This window comes from Megalobrama amblycephala, linkage group LG16, assembly GCF_018812025.1.
Source record: "Megalobrama amblycephala isolate DHTTF-2021 linkage group LG16, ASM1881202v1, whole genome shotgun sequence".
Lineage (NCBI taxonomy): Eukaryota > Metazoa > Chordata > Actinopteri > Cypriniformes > Xenocyprididae > Megalobrama > Megalobrama amblycephala.
In genome coordinates, this window is record NC_063059.1 from 19,910,440 (window position 1) to 19,931,917 (window position 21,478).

General features: G+C 37.8%; 1 protein-coding gene across 2 annotated transcripts; it reads left to right on the plus strand.

The window, feature by feature from the left end:
* Window positions 1-3,632: 3,632 nt before the first annotated feature.
* On the plus strand, window positions 3,633-20,918 carry cab39 (calcium binding protein 39). Of its 2 annotated transcripts, XM_048160946.1 has the most exons (9): window positions 3,634-3,802; window positions 9,529-9,683; window positions 9,812-9,976; window positions 11,020-11,138; window positions 16,398-16,566; window positions 16,673-16,732; window positions 17,926-17,991; window positions 19,393-19,536; window positions 19,660-20,918. In XM_048160946.1, exons 2-9 carry the CDS (start codon window positions 9,570-9,572, stop codon window positions 19,846-19,848), a joined length of 1,026 nt encoding a protein of 341 aa, XP_048016903.1. In that variant the 5' UTR covers window positions 3,634-3,802; window positions 9,529-9,569; the 3' UTR covers window positions 19,849-20,918. The 2 variants fall into 2 exon arrangements, with proteins under 2 accessions (XP_048016904.1, XP_048016903.1); XM_048160947.1 differs by lacking the exon at window positions 17,926-17,991 and having other exon boundaries at window positions 3,633-3,802.
* The last annotated feature ends 560 nt before the right edge of the window (window positions 20,919-21,478 follow it).

Sequence of the window (21,478 nt, forward strand, 5' to 3'; positions counted from 1 at the left end):
TATACCATGCATATACACACACTTCCATTCTATAGGTAAGATTTTTAAAATGTTTTTAAAAGAAGTCTCTGCTCACCAAGGCTGCATATATTTGATCCAAATACAGCAAAAACAGTAGTGAAATATTTTTACATTTTAAAGTAACTGTTTTTTATATGCTTAGCAGCCTATATCTATGCGTTTTCAGGATTCTTTGATGAATAGAAAGTTCAAAAGAACAGCATTCAATAGAAAACTTTAGTAACATTATAGGCTACAGTTCAAAAGTTTCGGGGCAGTAAGAATTTTTGGGGTGGGGGAAATTAAAGAATACTTTTATTCAGAAAGCCATAAAGACGTATTTAAAACAGTTCATGTGACTGCAGTGGTTCAACCTTAATGTTATGAAGTGACAAGAATACTTTTTGTGCACCAAAAAAAACAAAATATAAAATAAATAACGACTTTATTCAACAATATGATGTCTAAGTTTCTGAACCACTGATTCAAAACAAATGATTTGTTAAGCTTCGAAGCTTCATGAAGCAGTGTTTTGAAATCGCCCTTCACTAGATATTGTTGAATAAAGTCGTTATTTTGTTTTTTTGCCACACAAAAAAATATTCTCGTCACTTCATAACATTAAGGTTGAACCACTGTAGTCACATGAACTGTTTTAAATATGCTTTTAGTGGCTTTCTGGGCATTGAAAGTGTTAATTATCTTGCGGTCAATGGAGGCCTCACCGAGCCGTCGGATTTTATCAAAAATATCTTAATTTGTGTTTCAAAGATGAACGAAGGTCTTACGGGGGTGGAACGACATGAGGGTGAGTAATTAATGACAGAATTTTCATTTTTGGGTGAACTAACCCTTACAATGTCTAAGTGTACCTGGACATTACAGTCATGTGAAAAAGTTAGGAATTATTGAATTCCATGGTTTTCCAGATCAGGATATAATAAAAATATATATATATAGTGCTTGGCAGGTCTTACATTTTGGAAAATAAAACCTCAGATGAACAAGAACACATGACATATCACACCGTGTCATTATTTGTTTAGAAAAAATAAAGCCTAGATAGAAAAACCATGCCTTGACTAACTTCAGACACCCTATAGGGTCATATTAGAGAATTTTCTGTTAGAGAATACATATTTGTTCTGTCTTATATGGCACTTTTATTATATTAGGTTTATTGTTATTGTTAATATGTTGTTATTGACAAATTTGCTACATTAAATGTGTAATGTTAGTTTATTCATATCAGATACTACCAGGAAACTAAGACAATTTTATGTTAATTATTGCTTATGTAACCATCTGTGAGTGAACATAAGCCAAGTCATTGCCAGAAGTGGCACAGATCTCTATAGCCAGAGTTGGGCCAGTTACAGTGAACAGGAATTGCCCCAGTGCTTTACAGCCGTAACAAATATACATGTGCCAGAGCGAGCTGCGGGCCACAATCGGCCCGGTTAACACACGCCGATGCCGAGTCTGAGCCGCAGGCGCTGCGGGGCAGCCGAGCTCGGGCCGATTATTATATGCTTATCTGGGTATGATTCAATTGCTTGTAGATCCTCTTTTAGCAGCAATAACGTGAAATAATCATTTCCTGTATGACTTTATCAGTCATTATTCTGGATGAATTTTGGCCCACTCTTCTTTAAAATGATTCTCCAGTTCATTGAGGTCTCACCACAGCATTTCAGTCGGGTTGAGGTCTGGGTTGAGGTCTGGATTGAGGTCTGGATTTACTGGGCCATTGCAGCAAATGTATTCTTTTCTTTTTCAGCCGTTTGGTTGTAGATTTGCTGGTGATCCTGCGGGGTCACTGTCCAGTTTGCATGATCCAGTTTTGGCCAAGCTTTAGCTGTCAGATGGATGGCCTCTATTTGGCTCTAGAATACTTTGTTATAGCCTATACAGATTTCATGGTCGACTCAATGACTGTGAGGTTCCCAGATCTTGTAGTTACAAAACCAACATAGCCTGCAATCATCACACCTCCACCCGCATGCTATAAGCTGTTTGTGCTAATATCCTCTTTTGGTTTTCATCAAACTTGCCGCTGTGCATTATGGCCAAACAATCAAATGCAACCATGAAAAACACCATGGCAAATCAAAAACCCAAGTAAACACAAGATTTACATAATTTACAGTATTTTTTGCTTCGTTAATGCTATTAAATTATGAAGGCAGTATTCCTATTTTAAAATGAGTAAAAGTATTTTAAAATGCCATTTACATGTGTGGATGAAGAATTTTCTGTTTAACCTCTTTCTACATGGAGAGTGTTAAAGGGTCATGAAACCCCCCTGTTTTACCCTGGTCGTTCACACCTCTGAGTTTCAAAAAGTCTGTGAAAATGGGCGTGTAAAGCTCTGGAAAAGTGGGAGTGTAGGGGGGGGAAGAGGGGAGAGAACAACCAATGAAGCACAGACATAGAACACACTCATTATACAGAATAATGAATATTAATAGGCTATATGAGCACGGAGAGAATGACAACAAACTCACAAGCACAAGGGAGAAATGCAAAAGAATATTTAATAGGGCTAATAGCTACTTTGTTTACATTTACGAGCACTGCAGTCTCAAAATCAGTCTTTTAGAATAATCGTGTCGTCGCGTTCAGATAGGCTACACCACTGTATCAGTGTCCAGTTTGCACATATAATTCATTTGAAGAAGACTTGATGAAATATGTGTGCATATTAATACAGCGTGCTGGTTAATGTTTGGTGCAGGAGAATGTGTGAAATAAAAACTTTAATCACGGATACTTTAGCCTATTTTGTATGGGCTATGTGCCACGTGGCTAGTGTTATTAAACTCATCGCGGAGCTCCGCGCTGAAGCCGAGCATATGTGCGCTCCGCCTGTATATCATAAAAACAACCGTATTTTTCATGTGTTCGTATTCAAACTCCAGTTCTGACCGCATCGCGAGCAAAATACAAACAACACACGTGCTGTGCTGTGCTGTGCTGAGGTAAACAGCCTACGGCTCGCGTGTCTGAACGCAGCTAGAGCAGGCAGAGGTGAATGAGCCACACTTTAGTGACATTTGAATTTTCTGCTGTAATGCGATCTCATGCAAACATATTTTCCATTTGTGCTGGTAGATTACAGCAAAACAATCCACATGCACACAAACCTCTGCTCTGGTTGCGTCGCAGGAAAACACACTGTGTTGTGGCACTGAGGAAACCAACACCAACGATATGTTTCTGAATGACAACAGACCGAGGCGAGAGAAGTGATACTTCCTCGTGCATAATACCGCAATTCTAATCGTATGCATACCACAGTGCAGTGATTGGATTGAATGAGCTTTATGTCATGAATATATGTCGAGAATCTACGTCAGCATGTTCGAAAGTACACGATGATGTCAGATTTTGTGACGTTGCTCCGACTCAGCTTTTCAAACAGGAAGACAGAAATCGCACTGAAAAATGCAAAAATAACTATTTTTCACTTATGAATAACATTAATGAGTATCTTTAGTGTTTTCAATTATGTGCAGCCTATACATATCTGTTTACATCTCAAAACAAGTGTTTTGGGGTTTCATGACCCTTTAAGAGCGTTTGGGGCTTTTATTTTGAAATCCTCCTCACTGCAGGTTTGCGGAAGTTCTCGCTGCTGATTGTAGACTGAATACACACACACACACACACACACATATATTCATACACATACACAGACGGTTCTGCGCTCAAATTTGGCTAAGAAATTAGACACCAAAACATCATATTCCTGGAAACACACCGCTATTCGCTGGAAAAGGCCGAAGGAGACCCAAATAAGGTGTGCTATTGTTTACTTCTCTTTTGTTGGTTGTTGTTGTGAAACTATGTATTGTACTGTGCATGCAGAGGCCTATCAGAGCCACCCTATGCAATGCAAAACCACAAACTGCATTGCATTTACGCACAGTCTGGCGTGATAGTAACGGTGAGAGGTGCTTCGTATCTTCTGTGGTTTGTACATGTCTGATTTAAAGATAGACAAAGGCGTTGAATTGACTAATATTATCTATATCTCACCATCACACCGGGCCTCTGCTTGCGCAAAAGTAGAGGGCTGTGTCTCAAACTACTCTGCTGCCCACCCAGGAAACACCATAGACTTGTCTGAACTGGTGAACCATCAGAGAATGATTCTAGGTAGACCGCTCACTAGGTTTGAGACACGGTCAAAGTGACTGAAATCTGCCATTCAGATCATCAAAGTTTTGTCGAGCCCTTTACATCACATTTAGACATGGACTGCAGGTATACAAGCTTCATAACTTCAGCTCATTCACATTGATCTTAATGCTGAATCCATTAGTATGTGTATAATGTGTATAATGTGTTGGGTGTTAACAGTTGCACAGTGAAATATACCAAAACTTCACAGCTGAACAATACATACCTGTGATTTTGATCTATTATCTACGTACATGCATGTGTTGATCAGTCTCTGCTGAATTAGATAAAAAGACTTCCATTTAGGACACAAATATACATTTACTTGATCTGTTCTGAACCTTTGTTAATCTAATCATTAATCTAATCTGTCTGTGTGATCATTTTAATATTGCTGGCATCAGCCGATAACTTCCTGTTGTCAGGGGGTTTTCTGAATTTCCTGTTTTCTAGTGTTTTTGAGTGAAATTAAGCATATAATGTTATTTATAATATAATAATTAATTTAAATAATATTATAAATATTAATGAGATAAACAATATTAATTTAGCAAATAATAACAATAATAAATAAGAATATAATTTAAGCAAAAATAATATTAAATAAAATATTATTTCACAATTATATTATATATGGCATATATTCTGGGATATTATATATTCCATAATATATGCCATTAGGCAATAAGAAGAATTTTACATATTAAATTATTATATAAATAAAAAATACCCTGCAATATTCAATGTAAAATAATTTTGTACTTCACTGTTATAATTTACTATATTTTCATTTGATAAGAATCCTATATAAATCTGCATATAATACATCCCATGTAATAATTAACAAAAGTTGTCCTTATACCCTGGCCTGTATTACTTATTCAGTTTCCTTGAATTATCAATAATAATTACTAAAAATGTTTCACCAGGAACAATTTTAAGTTTTTTTTTTTTTTATCAAATATTGAAATGAAAAATCTTGTGGAAAATTATGTTTGTTATATTTCTGTGAGTTGATTATTAACTGTTGTTTTTTACTATTACTGTGTTAATTATGTTTATTTATTTATTTTTAATGTTGTTCTTGCCATGAAAATAGCCATATATGCTGATATGGCAATAAAAATAAACAAACAAACAAATCATAATTATTTCTAATAATTTATTGTTACTATGTAAAACTATACTATGGGGTCTTCATCAAACAGTGTGTGTATTTATTTGTAATAAATGTATAATAGACCATCAGAAATTGGAGTTATTAATCTGTTTAAAATTACAACACATGAAACACATTGTGACAAATTAGACCTGCGTCCGAAATTGAATACTTCTCTACTATATAGTACGTGAAAAACAGTGAACAGAGTAGTATGTCTGAATTCATAGTATTCGAAAAACAGTAGGTGAAAAGTATCCGGATTGACTTACTACTTCTGGTGAGATCCTGAAGTGCGCTTATGACGGACACTTTACTATCCCATGAGGCCACGGGAGTTGAATGGACTTAACTGATGCTGATAGGGTCATGTGACAGATGTAGTATGTCTGAATTAATTCATACTGCACGCATTCGTACTATATAGAACATATTTTTTCAACGGTCGTGAAGTAAATTTAAATTCATATGTAGTACCTATTCAAAGTATGTGATTTCGGACGCAGCTTAGGTGTTTGAAACCAACACAAAAACATCACTTTAAATTAATATACGAATAATATTGTTTCATAGATGACTAACCCTGGTGTAGTCCACAGTATTGTTGATTTTGACAGTACAGCATGCAGCAGTAATAGTTGGCAATGTTATTAGCATCATGTGCAACAACTATGAATGGCATTAGCATCATATTAGTGTGGCTGATCAGAATAACCTGTAATTGATCTTATGTAGCCATTGCAGCAGCTGAGAAATAAATGTTTAGTGCAGGGGTGTCCAAACCCGCTCCTGGAGGGCCACTGTCCTGCAGAGTTTAGCTCCATCTTGCCTCAACACACCTACCTGGAAGTTTCTAGTATGCAGAAACCTTGATCAGCTGGTTTATTTGGGGTTGGAGGTGAGGTGAACTCTGCAGGACAGTGGCCCTCCAGGAGCAGGATTGGACACCCCTGGTTTAGATGCATCCTTTTGCATGTGAACTCAGCATGCCAGCTGTCTCAGCGAGCCTTGGCGTCTGTTTGGGTTCAGATTTGCGTTGGGGCAGACATGGCGTGCATGGTCACCGGGTCAAGGATTTGGCTAACTTGCACAAGCCGCGTGGAGATTAAGCGGCTGGACGTATGGTCCTGTGACGCACGGATCCCACGAGCTGACACATGGAGTATTCGAAGCACATGCGGCGTACCGGCGGAGTAATTATTAATAATAGTGTCATTGCGTGTGTTTTGGAAAAGGGTAATGAAAAAGCGGCAGGATTTGATTTAGTTTCAGGTCAGTATATTTATTGAGGATTTCATGGTTGAGTTTCACTGCTGTGATCTTTATGGAGGAAGCTGTCAGCCTTATTCATTGGAGAGGTGTCTGCTGCACATTTCCTGTTTGTCGACTTCGCAAACCTTCTCTTCTGTGCTATCTGAGACACTTGGGTGTGTCTGTTTGAACATAAAGTGTAATATCTCACACCCCTAATCAGTGAAGATCTACTTCCTTCTGTAATCTGTTGATATGTCCTAACTTGAAATTCAGAGTGATGTTGATGGCAGTGAGCACTGAACTTTACTTTTACTTTACTTGTTTTTGTTTGTTCATCTTTTTGTTTTTGTTATTCTGTTCTTTCTCTCAGTTGTTTTTCTGTTTGTTTATTCTTTTAATTTTTTCGCTCTTTTGTCCATTATTTCATTTGCCCTCCTGTAGCTCAAACAGCAGGTAACCATAAGGCATCTTTACACAGCTGAGTTAAAGGGTTAGTTCACCCAAAAATGAAATTTGTCATAAATTACTCACCCTCATGTCGTTCCACACCCGTAAGACCTTCATTCATCTTCAGAACACAAATTAAGATATTTTTGATAAAATCTGATGACTCAGTGAGGTCCAGATAGCTACTAAAGATATTTAAAACAGTTCATGTGACTACAGTGATTCAACCTTAATGTTATGAAGTGACGAGAATACTTTTTATCTGCCAAAAATAACAACTTTATTCAACAGTATCTAGTGATGGGCGATTTCAAAACACTGCTTCATGAAGCTTCACGAATCTTTTGTTTTGAATCAGTGGTTCGGAGCGTGTATCAAACTGCCAAAGTCACCTAAAGACACCTGTTTGCCACTTTAGAAGCGCTTCTGTGCCACCTTTGTTTGCAGTGTAAATTTGGCAATAGATTTTATATACATAGATGTCTCATTAATGGCTGTTTCTATGGGCCGCTATACATATTGGAACAGTCAAAGCCGATCCGTGAACATTCAAGAGCAAGCTGACTGAGCATCTGCAATCGTAGTTATATGCATGAATATGTGTATCTGCAATAGACTTCAGCAGATGATTTAACACAATACAAGACGAAAGCGTCAGCTAACAACGACAATTAAGTTACCATAGTTTAAAAACATATAATATTGAGTTAATACATATAAAACACAAACCAACAAATTCTCACATGTGAAAGGTTATCCCATTTTATCACGAATTTAAAGGGTTAGTTCACCCAAAAAATGTAATTTCTGTCATTTATTACTCACCCTAATGTCGTTCCACACCTGTAAGACCTTCATTCATGTTCAGAACACAAATTAAGATATTTTTGATGAAATCCAAGGGTTTATGAACCACATAAAATAACATCAGCAGCAACATCATTGCACCTTTAAGGCCCAGAAAGGTAGTAAAATAGTCCCTGTGACTGCAGTGGATCAACCTTAATAATACTGAGACCACGTTCTGATGTAGAACCTGGAAGTGCTGCACTGTGTTTACAACATGAACAGCGTCAGAGACTGACAGGGAAGAGAAGAAATTGTTAAATAAAGATGTTGTGGCCTCTGGGAAAACTCATTGATTTTTACTGTGAGTGATGACAAGCATCTGACACGTTGACTGTTCCAAGATGGCGGATGCGTCGACGTGTCTGGAGCAGTCGAAATATGGCATCTACTTATACATATCTATGGCGCTAATAACCACAAAGTTTGAGTGCATTCGGGCCAGAGCCTAGTTTCAAATCAGTTCTTTGTCTTTCGACACACAAAGCACCAGCTCCGAACCAGAAAAAGTGGTTCGTAAGTAGCACCAAAACATTGCTGGGCTAGAAGTAGCCGCTTGCGTCAGGGGCTGGGGGCGGGGTTACCGTGACCACAAGAAACTGTGACCGCCATTTTTGAAAAGCAGCTAATCGAGCTAATAGCAGCTCGACGTAATCTCCGTCTAATACAAATTACGCAGCCGTGTTTGGAAGCCGATGTAGGTTCGCAAAGCCATGAGCATCAACAGTAGTGAAACATCCGCGATTGTTGATAGAAGGCTTGTTCGAGATGCATCGGAACAGCGCGGACCGATTCGGCGGATCCGCGGGAGCGTTTGTCGAGCATACGACTCCTTGTGCTTTTGGATCGTTCTCGCGGAGCTTTGATGTCATGCGCCGATCGCTTTGCGAGAAGCCGATGCATCTCAAACGAGCCTGGTGTGTTTGTGTTTGGCGCTGCGGCGCTAGCTTTGCTGTGAAATATGAGACGTATACAGTGACGCAAGACCTGGCTCTGTGGTGGCTCTCTAGCCTGTCAAACTGGTTCTTAGAAGGCTCGTCAGTTGAACCAACTCCGAACTGGCACTAGCACTAGCTCTGAACTAGCACCTGGTTCGTGCTGGTGGAAAGGGGGTAAAAGTCATGGGTTTGATTTCCAGAGAAAGCAAGAACTGATAAAATGTGTACACTGAATGCAGTGTAAGCCGCATTGGCCAAAAGCATGAATGTAAATGTCATGTAAATTTGTTTATTCAATCTTTCATTTGTTTGTTCTATTGTTCATTCGTCTGTTCATTATTTCACTTCATATGATTTTCCGATTATTTGTTCAATCTTTAATGTTTGTTCTTTAGTTCTATCATCTCTTCATGATTTAATTAGTTTTTTCGATCTTTTATTTGATCTTGTGATTGTTTGTTCATGCTTTCATCTGTTCATTCTTATGTTTAATTCATTCATTGTTCTATTTTTGTTCATCATTTGGTTTGTATATTATTATTTGTTTTCCCTTGTTCATTATTTCTTTCTGTGACTACGTTTTTCCTTTGCGATTCTAAGTTGGTTGTACATTCCATTTTGTTTTGATTGACATTCGTTCTTTCTCAGTCATTTTCTCTTCCCTCTCTTTGACATTCTGTTTCTCGTTCACTTTCACAGCTGGGCTCTCTGCTACCTGGTTGCCCTGGTAACGTGTTGCCATGCCGTTCCCTTTCGGTAAGTCTCACAAGTGTCCAGCGGACATTGTGAAGAATCTAAAGGACAACATGACCATTCTGGAGAAGCAGGACATTTCGGACAAGAAGGCTGAGAAGGTACTAAACACATTTGTACACAGTGCTGTTACACATGGGTGTGTTACAATGTGTTTGGGCTTGAACTGTGAATATTACCCATTAAAGAGTGTCATAAAGCTATTAATAAGAGGGGTGTGTGTCTTCAGGCCTCTGAAGAGGTGTCCAAATCTCTGTTGGCGATGAAGGAGATCCTCTACGGCACCAATGAGAAGGAGCCGCAGACAGAAGCTGTGGCTCAGCTCGCTCAGGAGCTCTACAACAGCGGCCTGCTCAGCACCCTCGTCGCAGATCTGCAGCTCATTGACTTTGAGGTGGGAGGATCAGTTTAATAGACTAGGCCAGGAAATTACACTACAATTATATAGATTTCTCAAAGTAGCCCAAAGTCCCCCAAAATCCAGTTCTCAAATGCTCTTTTAAAGGATTAGTTTACTTCAGAATTAAAATGTCCTGATAATTTACTCACCTCCATGTCATCCAAGATGTTTACGTCTTTCTTTCTTCAGTCGAAAAGAAATTAAGGTTTTTGAGGAAAACATTCCAGGATTTTTCTCCATATAGTGGACTTCAACAGTTACCAACGGGTTGAAGGTCCAAATTGCAATTTCAGTGCAGCTTCAAAGGGCTCTACATGATCCCAGACGAGGAATAAGGGTCTACGCATTACATAATCATGTTGGAAAGGTCACGCGTGACATAAGCGGAAGTACAGACCTAGTGTTTACAAATCGAACGTGCAAAGGCTAAGTCAAATGCCCTTTACAAAAAAAGGTAACACAACAATGTTGAGCTGGAGTTTTTCACCCTACCACGGCACTTCCACCTACGTCACGCATGACCTTTCCAATGTGATTACGTAATGCGCATCGCAGAGCTTGTGCAAGACGAACATTTGTGACCAATCGTTTCGCTAGATAAGACCCTTATTCCTCGGCTGGGATCGAGTAGAGCTCTTTAAAGCTGCACTGAAACTGCAAATTGGACTTTCAACCCATTGGTATCCATTGAAGCCCACTATATGGAGAAAAATTCTGCAATGCTATTTTTGAAACTGATCAAGCTACATAACATTTTGAGCTTTGCTTGCTAGGTAAGAAACAACCAGACAGAGAAAAAAAAAAAAAGAATGCAAGAAAAATTCCAAGATTAATATCGTCCCTGATTTGTGATAAGTGAAAAAAGAGTCTTCATCTTGTGCAGCTGAGAGACATTAAATGGCAAACTGTCATAATACCAGGTGTAAACATCTTGACATGTCTGCTTTATTTCTCAAATTCCAATTTGTGGAAATACATGCATGTATTTTGATTACTTGAGCTTTTCAGTAACTGTTCTGCATGTTATTTGTGTTTAGGGCAAGAAAGACGTGGCGCAGATCTTTAATAATATTTTGAGGCGTCAGATCGGCACACGGACACCCACTGTTGAATACCTGTGCACTCAACAAAATATACTCTTCATGCTGCTTAAAGGGTGAGACACACACTCACAAACACATTGTGAAGACATTCATTCGATTTTTATATTCACCAATTTAATGTACATCCTAAAGTTTTGCAGTTGTCAGACTAGTTTAATCTGCTTTTCTAAATTAAAGGCTGCTGTTTAGATCATATCTCAAACTAAGATATCAAAGAAGTGGTTTGGTGACTAACATGAGAATAAAAATAAATATTCTTAGAAGAGCTGTCCCTTCCCAGATAAGTATTTACTCTTATTAGTCAGCATTGCATATATCTAATAGTCAGCATTTCGTACATCTAATCCTACATCAGTGATATAATCTTAAATGTGAATATGTTTGGGTAGTTCACATGTTAGTGCTTTTCCAACTTTTAAGCCTTAAAAGTTGGCCATATGACTTCAGAGGGTATCGAATCATAATATAGTTTTGAGTCAAGAATATAGCACACAATCATATGGACAGGTCAAATCAGTCATATTCACAATACACTTTCTTACAAAGAAGCTTTGCAGAAAATCACAATGTTAATATCTTAATATCTAGAGCTGGGCGATAGCAGTTTACATTTAGTGACGACACAAGCAATAAATCCCTTTGAGATATGCTATATACTATGTATCACCCTACACAAGTATACTGTGTGTTTACAAATAAAGTTAGACATACTTGTATATCCAACTTTATATAAAGATCTGGGTGATAATATAATTGCATTTTATGAAAAAATCAAGCATTTGAGATTTGCTCTATACTATATATCGCTTTATGCGAGTGTAAAAATGAGACGCAGAATGAGACGCTTTGCTTGCTATGATATGGAATATCCACAAAAGTGTTGTTAGTATCTCATTTCACAGATAGTTTTTGTACTGTTTCTATATATATATATATATATATATATATAAAAATTATTTTGTCCCGTTATTATGCTTGTTGACACTGTATAAGCAGACTGTGGCGGTTGGTTGGTGTTGTACTTTGTCCCGATTGGACGGCAGGCTAAAAAGTGACAGTGATGAGCGCAGGAGTTTCTCTCTCAACTTTCTCTCTCTGACTCCTCTTTCTTTTCGCCTTCTCAGAGACAGGGTTTCCTACCTGTACTCATGTCTTCTACAATAAAAAAAAAATGGTCCATTTCAACTGCTTGGGGGGGGGCTAAATAGGCCTCCCCTAGCCCTAGTGTAGCGCCGTCACTGCATGTTCATGAAGTGAATACTGTATGTTTACCAGAGGTGGGTAGTAACGAAGTACATTTACTTCGTTACATTTACTTGAGTAGTTTTTTGGAAAATTTGTACTTTTTAGAGTAGATTAAAATGTGGGTACTTTTACTTTAACTTGAGTAAATTTGTAATGAAAAATCTGTACTTTTACTTCGCTACAATGGGCAACGTTCATCTCGTTACTTTATTTTAATTCAATACTGTAAATGTTAAGAAATGCGTAGTTTATTCCATGCGCGCTGTCTCTTTTTGCATGAACGATGCCCCATTCACAAATGAATCACTCTTTTGAGTCGATTCTGTTCAAAGACTTGATCAAACAAGTTGGTAAAGCTGTCTAAATTGATTCGCGAATCAGTTTGAATGATTTGTTCAGTTCCTGCACGCGCTGAATCGTTTGAAGCGGTTTCTCACTCGGAGCGGATGAAGTGGCAGTGGACCTACAGTCAATTAAAAGCAAATCTGCAAATGCATACAGTTGTCTGCCAGCGATGAAGATCTTTATTAGTTGAGCTGCGTATGCTGTCTGTGAACAATTCCACAGGTAGGCCTATCGATTTCATTTGATTTTACTTCATGATACAGCCGAGCCAATAGCCTACATTTTACAACCAAACAGATTATTACGTCACTATAACAAAAGTATGTAGTATTTCTTTACCGTTTTTATGGGCATATATCTTAATTTATACATATACTATTGCGCAATGGCGGCGCCAGCGACCTGTTCGTCTTGAAAATGAACGCTTTGCGTTGACACAGTTAAGCAGTTTACACACGCCTGCTGAAATATACATTTGATTACATTTTGGAGAACAGACCGAAGAAGATCCGTCAATGTGTATTTGATCATTGTTTGTGTCAAGTTCAGATATGAGCGCGAGCACATGTAAAGAGTTTTCTCTCTTCTTTAAAATGTAACGTTAGCTGTATGTTATTAATATAGTAACGATACATTCGGGTTACAGATGCTAGAAATAATGCTTGTCTCTTCTATGTTTGTTTGTTGCAAAGATATCTAATTATGATAATAAATTAAATATCTATTTAAATAATAAACATTAAATAATAACATGCTATTGTGTGTGTGTGTGTGTGTGTGTGTGTGTATATATATATATATATATATATATATATATATATATATATATATATATATATATATATATATATAATAAAAGTAACTAGTAACGAGCTACTTGAGTAAGATTTTTATTGGATACTTTTTTACTCTTACTCAAGTAACTATTAGGATTATTACTTTCACTTTTACTTTGAGTAAATATTTCTACAAGTACTTGTACTTTTACTTGAGTACAGTTTTTGGATACTCTACCCACCTCTGATGTTTACACGCCCTTTTAAAAATGGCAGATGCCGGTGTTTGATGTGTTTGACCAATCAACAGACACTCACGTCACTGATAGTTCCTATAGAGCTGGTTTAGACCCTTACTCTGAAGTAGGTGCTAATTTAGTTCCCCCAAAAGGAGTTCCTAGAACTAAAATCATTCCTAGTTCCTGCGGTGTGAACACGGCAAAATCCAGGTACTTCAGCCAATAGTTCTAGCCCCTCATGAAAGCCAGCAAACAAACTGGGTCTGAGATCACAGTCACGTGTCCTCAATCTAGCAACCCACATGAGGGTCGAGTCTAATGAGGAGGGGGTGGGAAACAACTAGCGGTGTAACGATACGCTCAGGTCACGATACGGTATGTATCTCGATACCGAGTTCACGATACGATACGTATCACGAATATTTTTAACAAAATGAAACTGAAATTCAAATAACTGAAAGTTGTTAAAAACATTAACAACTTTCAATAATTTTCCTTGTTGTACATACAAGATCACATTTCAAGGTTTAATATAAACCTTCTGTATTCAAATTAACAGCTGAATAGGTCTGTCTGTCACTTAAAATGTTTAAAAATGTTAAATTTAATATGAACTTAGAATTAAGTATCCTAAAGGACCGTTCACATATCGCATCTAAAAACGCGTGGAAGGCGCGTCCGCACCGCTTCTCCTTCCTTCCAAAGCGCTTGAGCTCCCGTGGCGTTGGTCGTTGCTATGCAACCATGAACTGCGCTATGGGAGTAGGAAGTTTCAACAAAGAATAAATTGATTTCTATCCCTTGCATTACATTTACTACTAGATATATTTATGAAGATAAGATATAAAAACCACCCTCACCCTGTTCGGCTGAGATTTTGATGTTTTGTTACGGAAAGGCCGAAGTTGATTCGGTTGGTTCTTGTCACATGACCTGCGGTGCGCTTGCGGCATTCTGAAAAGTTGGAATTTTTCATCACGATGCACCGCATGCGCGTCGCAACCGCGTTGCTTCCATTATGAGCGCGCCTGCCACGTGGCTACATTTGAAATAACTGACTTGCACTGAGAAAAGACGCGAATATGTGAACGGCCCCTAAGACAGAACTTCTTAAAGCAAAGCATCGCAAGCATCTTTTGCTTTTCTGTGAGCACAGTTGTTGCCGTGGCACTGTGGTGAAAGAACGCCACGACTTTTCTCACGCGACCAAGCAAGAGAAACCTTTAAACCTTTAAAAGTTTAAACATTTACTGAACTAGAGAGCTGATTGAGACACACCCTTAATAGAGTACCCCAGGGATTGAGAATGCCATCGACGGCCGTTTATGAGTGCTATTTATTCATCATCAAACATTTTAAAAAGAAACATTTTAAATACTTACAGTCTACACAACAGTCTCCGTTCACAGCGTCACAGACATTAATATTTTAACGTTTATAAAAGATGAATCATTGTCTGGCCATCTGGGATTTTGGTATGGAGATAAAGGTTATAATTATATATTTTTTGTACTATTACCCACGGTGTGTGTAATTAGCACCATTTGTTGTTTTCTTGTGGTAGAGATAGAGCGTTTGGACCCGGAAGCGCTGCCGCGTGATGTCGACTTAACAACCAAATAGGTACCCCAGGGATCGTGTTTTTGTAGGCCAACCCGGAAGTTGCGGCGCACAGGTTCCCTCGATTGAAGCCTATGCATTTTTCCCATAGACTTTTGGACAATCGCAGAAAATAAGCTCTGTGTTTAACAAAGGGTTATGACGCTTACACATTTTGTCTATCAAGATAATCTTTACAAGTTAACACAACATTTATACATTTTGAAGCCTAAATAAAGTCGTCAGATATAAAAGGCTAACAGTAGGCTATAAACGGACTACAGCACACCATAGTCGCGGATCAACGTCATCACCACCAAGCTTCCTCAAATATTATTTAGAAAACAACTTTATTTAAAAACATGCTCACTGATTATGATCTGCTCTGTGTATGAATACTTATCCACTTTTTCATGAGAAATGCTGTCCAAAAGTCCCGTTTTTAATGATGACGTCTAAAGTCCCCGCCAAAGGAAGTAGTCCCTTTTAGCAATTTGTTAGCAACTGCCGATTTTAAGACGCAGTAAAAGTTTAAAAAAATCACAAGCGGGTTATAACTGGTGTGTTTTATGTCATAGATCAAAACGTGAAAGTATTTAGAGGCTTTGTTAACCACAGACCTTATTTCAGGCGATTTAGCAAAAACCCATTCAAAAAACCCATAGACTTTACGGCGTTGGAACCAGAAGTCCTAAAATGCTAACTCGCTTCCGGGTTTTGCCTACAAAAATGCGTCATCCCTGGGGCACTCTATATGCGGTGACAACCCGGCTTCTCTCACTGCCACCTCCATGTTGCAGACGAGGTCACGTCAGCAGCTCAACCAATAAAATTAGACTGCCGTCATATCGTAAAAGTATCGACATCACTCTACGATACATATCGTAACATTTTTGCATCGCGAAATATCGTACTGCGATATATCGTTACACCCCTAGAAACAACTCTCTCCAATATTTTAAATTTGGACTGCAGTACCCATTTCAACCACTAGCTGTCAATATTACATACTGCAACTTTAAATCTCCTTTTCAGTCTACAAATGAAAGTTTTGGAACAGCGTGAGGATGTGTATATATGGTGGCAAATATTCTTGTCTTTTTTGTAGTTACGAGTCTCCAGACATCGCTCTGAACTGCGGGATCATGCTGAGGGAATGTATACGGCATGAGCCGCTGGCAAAGATCACCCTCTGCTCTGAGCAGTTCTACGATTTCTTCAGATACGTGGAGATGTCCACCTTCGACATCGCCTCGGATGCATTTGCCACTTTTAAAGTTAGTATTTTGACAAACAAACAAGCCTTAGGTGTTTGTTTTGTCTGAGTATTTCATCTATAATTATTTTGTCTGAAGAATTCCATTTGTTTGTTTTTTTTTCCAGGATTTGCTGACGAGACACAAACTGCTCAGCGCTGAGTTTCTGGAGCAGCACTATGATAGAGTGAGTCACAGGCTTTTCTTTTCATAGATTTGGTTTCCGTCATGGCCTGTTGTCATTGGATCTGATTGATTCTGCAATGAGTTCCTCATTTGTGTCTTTGCACTTGATGTGAAAGTCAATACATTTTGGAAGTGATTTGAATGTGATGTGGGCCCAAAAAAGCATTTTAGTCACACCATAAATAGCTCAACGTCTTTACATATGAATTTAGATATGAATATAATAACAAATACAAAAAATCTTGCACTTTGGTGTCAGTTTGATTTTAGTGGATGTATGAAGCCAGTTCTTCACATCAACAATAGCTTTTAGTAACATTTGACAACCACATGTCCAAATACTTTTGTCATACATTTGGATTGTATGGCTATGTTCACACTGTCAGTTTTTGGGATTGACAACTGCATTTACTTAAAGGTGTGAGTCCAAAATGTCCCGTACACACAGCAACTTACAATTGCGTATCGAATACTGTCTGTATGAATGTGCAACAGTCCTTATTCTCTCACAAGCAAAAGTGACCAAAGATGGCGACGTCCATAAAACTGAAAAGCTTCATCACTTACGACATGACGAGCCCAATCGAGCAGCGAGTTTGTCTGTCAAATATTTGTTAAACATCAGCAGCTTTTATTTCTGGGTGGAGAGCGGAGCATTTGAGTCAACACGAAGCTAACTGGGGCAGCTCTGGTGGAGAAAACCTTCAGATGAGACGTAGCTCATACCTCCATTGCTGTACATTATCGAAAGTGAAACCACACATTAAAACCTGCAACAGACGGTAGACACACGGTTGTGCAGTGCAGAGCGGCTCTCTTGCACTGTATGAATATGACAGACAACTAGTTTTCCAGTCCGTTTCTGTTCACACTGCATATTTTTGTGAGAATGTGGTTGTGAGTCTTCAGGTGTGAGTTCAGTTTATAGAATGTGGTTGTCACTCCCGTAAATGACTGAACTGTGTCAACGTAACTGTATTAGGGACTCAAATACAGAACTGACAAACTACTTATTGTGAAGTGCTTGGAAATCTTTCTTTAAAAATAAATACCACTTTATTTGATATTTTATCTAATGCAAGTGTGTTGTAAGTATGCCAATTTTTTGGGGGGGCTACTGTATGAGAAGAAGCCAGACAATTTTATATTTAATGTATATCTCTGTCCCCTCTTTTCTTCACTTTTGGTCTTCAGTTCTTTAGTGAATATGAGAAACTGCTTCACTCGGAAAACTATGTGACTAAGAGGCAGTCGCTAAAGGTAACGGAACGGGTTAATTTGTTTGTTGTTGTGCTGATTTAAACTACTGTTCAGAAGTTTTTTTTTTTTTTTTTTTTTTTTTTTTTTTGAAAACTCATTTAATATGGGTGTGTGTGTGTATATATCTATATATATATATATATATATATATATATATATTTATTTATTTTATTTTTTTTTTGAGTATATTTTAAGTAAGCAATAAGGTACGAGAGGCTGTGCTGTATCATGAATAAGTCAAGGCTGAAGGCCGTTGTTAGGCATGACGCAAAGCAGAGTTGAGTGCCTGCAACCCCTTCAGCTGTGACTTATTCACAATAGAGCACTAGTCTCGAGTACCTTATTGCTTTTATAAAACGGTTACCACACAATACAAATATTAAAGCCAGAAATATGTATCACTGCAACTTTCATGAAGTAAACTTTCACTAAAAGCCTTCCTTCCACCAGAAAAAAAATAGTCCCTGATTGTGAACTGCAACAGAAGTTACATTATTACACCATTAGATGGCGGCAAAGACTGTCTTTATGAGTGTGTCAGTCAGTAGGGAGACTTTTATATTGAAAAGAATGAATTGTTGTAAACACAGAACAAGACACAACTGACAAATGCTTTGACTAGCGCTGTCAGTCACGGGAAAACCCCTTAACTGTTAAAAGGACAAGATAATACATCCAACATTTAAACAGATTTTTTATTATGAACATAGGACTGACCTAAAGGAAAATGCTAAATCTGAATGCAGGTAATAAACTCTCTCACTCAATCTTTTTCTCACAATAGTCTTCTACATAATACAGGAAGCTTCAATGAACAATATCAATCGAGAACAAACAGTTTATGTTGCTAAGAGTGGTTGCTAAGGGTGTTGTGCAGTGACACACAGAACCGTTGGGTGAAGTGGTTATAGGGTTTATCGTGAACAAAACACAGCTATTGACCAATCAGAATCAAGGACAGGAACTAACCGTTTTATAAATTTATTCTTGTGATCAAAGCTGAATTTTCAGCATCATTACTTAAGTATTCAGTGTCACATGATCCTTCAGAAATCATTCTAATAAGTGGATTTGCTGTCCAAGAAACATTTCTTACTATCAATGTTGAAAACAGTTGTACTGCTTAATATTTTTGTGGAATTTTTTTTGTAATATAATTGTCTTTATGGTCACTTTTGATCAATTTTATGTCCTTGTTGAATAAAATAAATAATTTCTATCAAAAACAATCTTGATGACAAACTTTTGATTGCTAGTGTATATCTATTTGTTTGTATAGTTGTTGTATTGTGCAGCTTTAGAATGCATTTAAACTGAATTGTATGCATGTTTACTGTAGCCATTAGATCTTTATTTGTAGGTGCTTCTGATGTGTTTTATGTTTTCCTCCTTCCTCTTCAGCTTTTGGGAGAGCTGCTTTTGGACCGGCACAACTTCACTATAATGACGAAGTACATAAGCAAACCAGAGAACCTCAAGCTCATGATGAACCTACTGAGAGACAAGAGCCGCAACATCCAGTTTGAGGCCTTCCATGTATTCAAGGTATGAATTGTCAGCTGAATTTTCCCACGCTATCATTATTTTACCAACACACCAGTATGCCAACCCAAAACTTGTCTCAAGCTTCAATATCCTGAGTGAGACGGTCTTTCTCTATGCATTCAGGTGTTTGTGGCCAATCCGAACAAGACCCAGCCCATCCTCGACATCCTGCTGAAGAACCAGACCAAACTCATAGAGTTCCTCAGCAAGTTCCAGAACGACCGAGCCGAGGACGAGCAGTTCAGCGACGAGAAGACCTATCTAATCAAACAGATCCGAGACCTCAAGAGGCCAACCCCGCAGGACGCTTGAGAAGGATGACGAATGTATTAAAGTGCATAGAGGACGTCTAGACAGTGTTTTAGGCAACGTCTGGACGATGTTTGGCTCTCTGGGACGTTGAGTGGCCGTAGCACTGGGCATGTTTTTGTGTTTTGCAAGGAACCGTTAAATGCCGTTTGAGCTCGGCGGGGCGAGTAATATTGCGACAAGGATGAAGAAGAATCTTTGCTTCGCTGGACATACAACCTCTTCCCCTTACAATGTTTTATTCTCATGTTTCACAAAACGAGCATAATGAACAGAAAGGATGGATGTAGATGCTGCTGCTTTATTGCACATAAAGAAGGAGGGTTTTTGTACCTCATACACAACCATACACTCAAGTGTTGCTAATTAGCCCATGCAGATTGAGTTTGCTAATTGAATATTAGTGAATACAAGGAAATTTGACATACAAAAAGCACTTGACACATGCAGTAACGCATTCAAACACACTCCTGTCAACTCATTTGCTCACTGTCGCCCGGGTGAGTGACATAAAAGCTAGAAATGTGATGCGCAAGTCATGTTTTGCACAATTTGAGGTTGCGTATCCTGGGTGAGTAAATTTGTACATACTGTAGGCTTTTTCATCTTCCCTTTTTTGACTTTGTAGATTTCATTGGATGTGCACCGTCACCTCGCAGCCTCTTACGGTTTATGGTTGCTGTCAGATTCATTTTGAAAGACATATGGAAATGAGTTTGGTTTGGTGAGTTGGTTGTGGCTGTGCTGTTGATTCTGATTTAACTTTGCCATTGTTCGCTCATTATTAGTCACTGCCTTGAGTGGGATGCAAAGGAAAGTTATCTTGTAAAATCTGAACGATTTCTGTGGTTGTGACCTTAAGATTTATGGCCTGCTTAGTCTAGTTTTCAGTATAACTAACCCCGTTGCCATAGTATATCTAGTACTCATACATTTTAGACAGTTTTGTTTTGTGTTAACTTGATTAATTTGGTGAGTAAATGAGTGAATTTCAAAAAGAGTCACATTTCACCTCAAAATCAAAAGGAAAATATGTTGAGACTTTCCTGTTACTATAAAGCATCTGGTCTTAATTCGTTGTTTTATTTTATTTTTTGTCATTTTCATAATTGTCAATAGTCATTTTCATCAAATTCCCAATATTGTAACAGATACTGTTTTTTTTATATACTGAAAAATGGTTTTATTTAAATAGTTTACAACCAATTTGACAGGAATACATTTTATAAGATTTTTGTAGTTAATTATGACAATTATATGTAATTGTCATGAATAATTGGACAAATCTTTATATATACACTGTAAAAAGTAATACGCTCTGTCTACTCAGTAAAACTGTGGCAACAGATTACACACAATATTATTAAATTCAACATATAAGACTTGAGTTAGAATGAATCAAATTAATTCCTTAAAAGTCAACCATTTAAATGTGTAAAATTAGCAAACATCATTACAAAAACCCCAAACTGACATAAAAAGCAGAGTCAAACTGTCCAACTAAATGAAACACTGATCACAGTAATGGTGACCAAATATTTTTAATAAAACCAACAACATCTAATCCTGTTAATTCTTGTGTTTCTCTTTCCTTCAGTGATTCTGCTTGTTATCATCAGGTGTCTTCAATGTT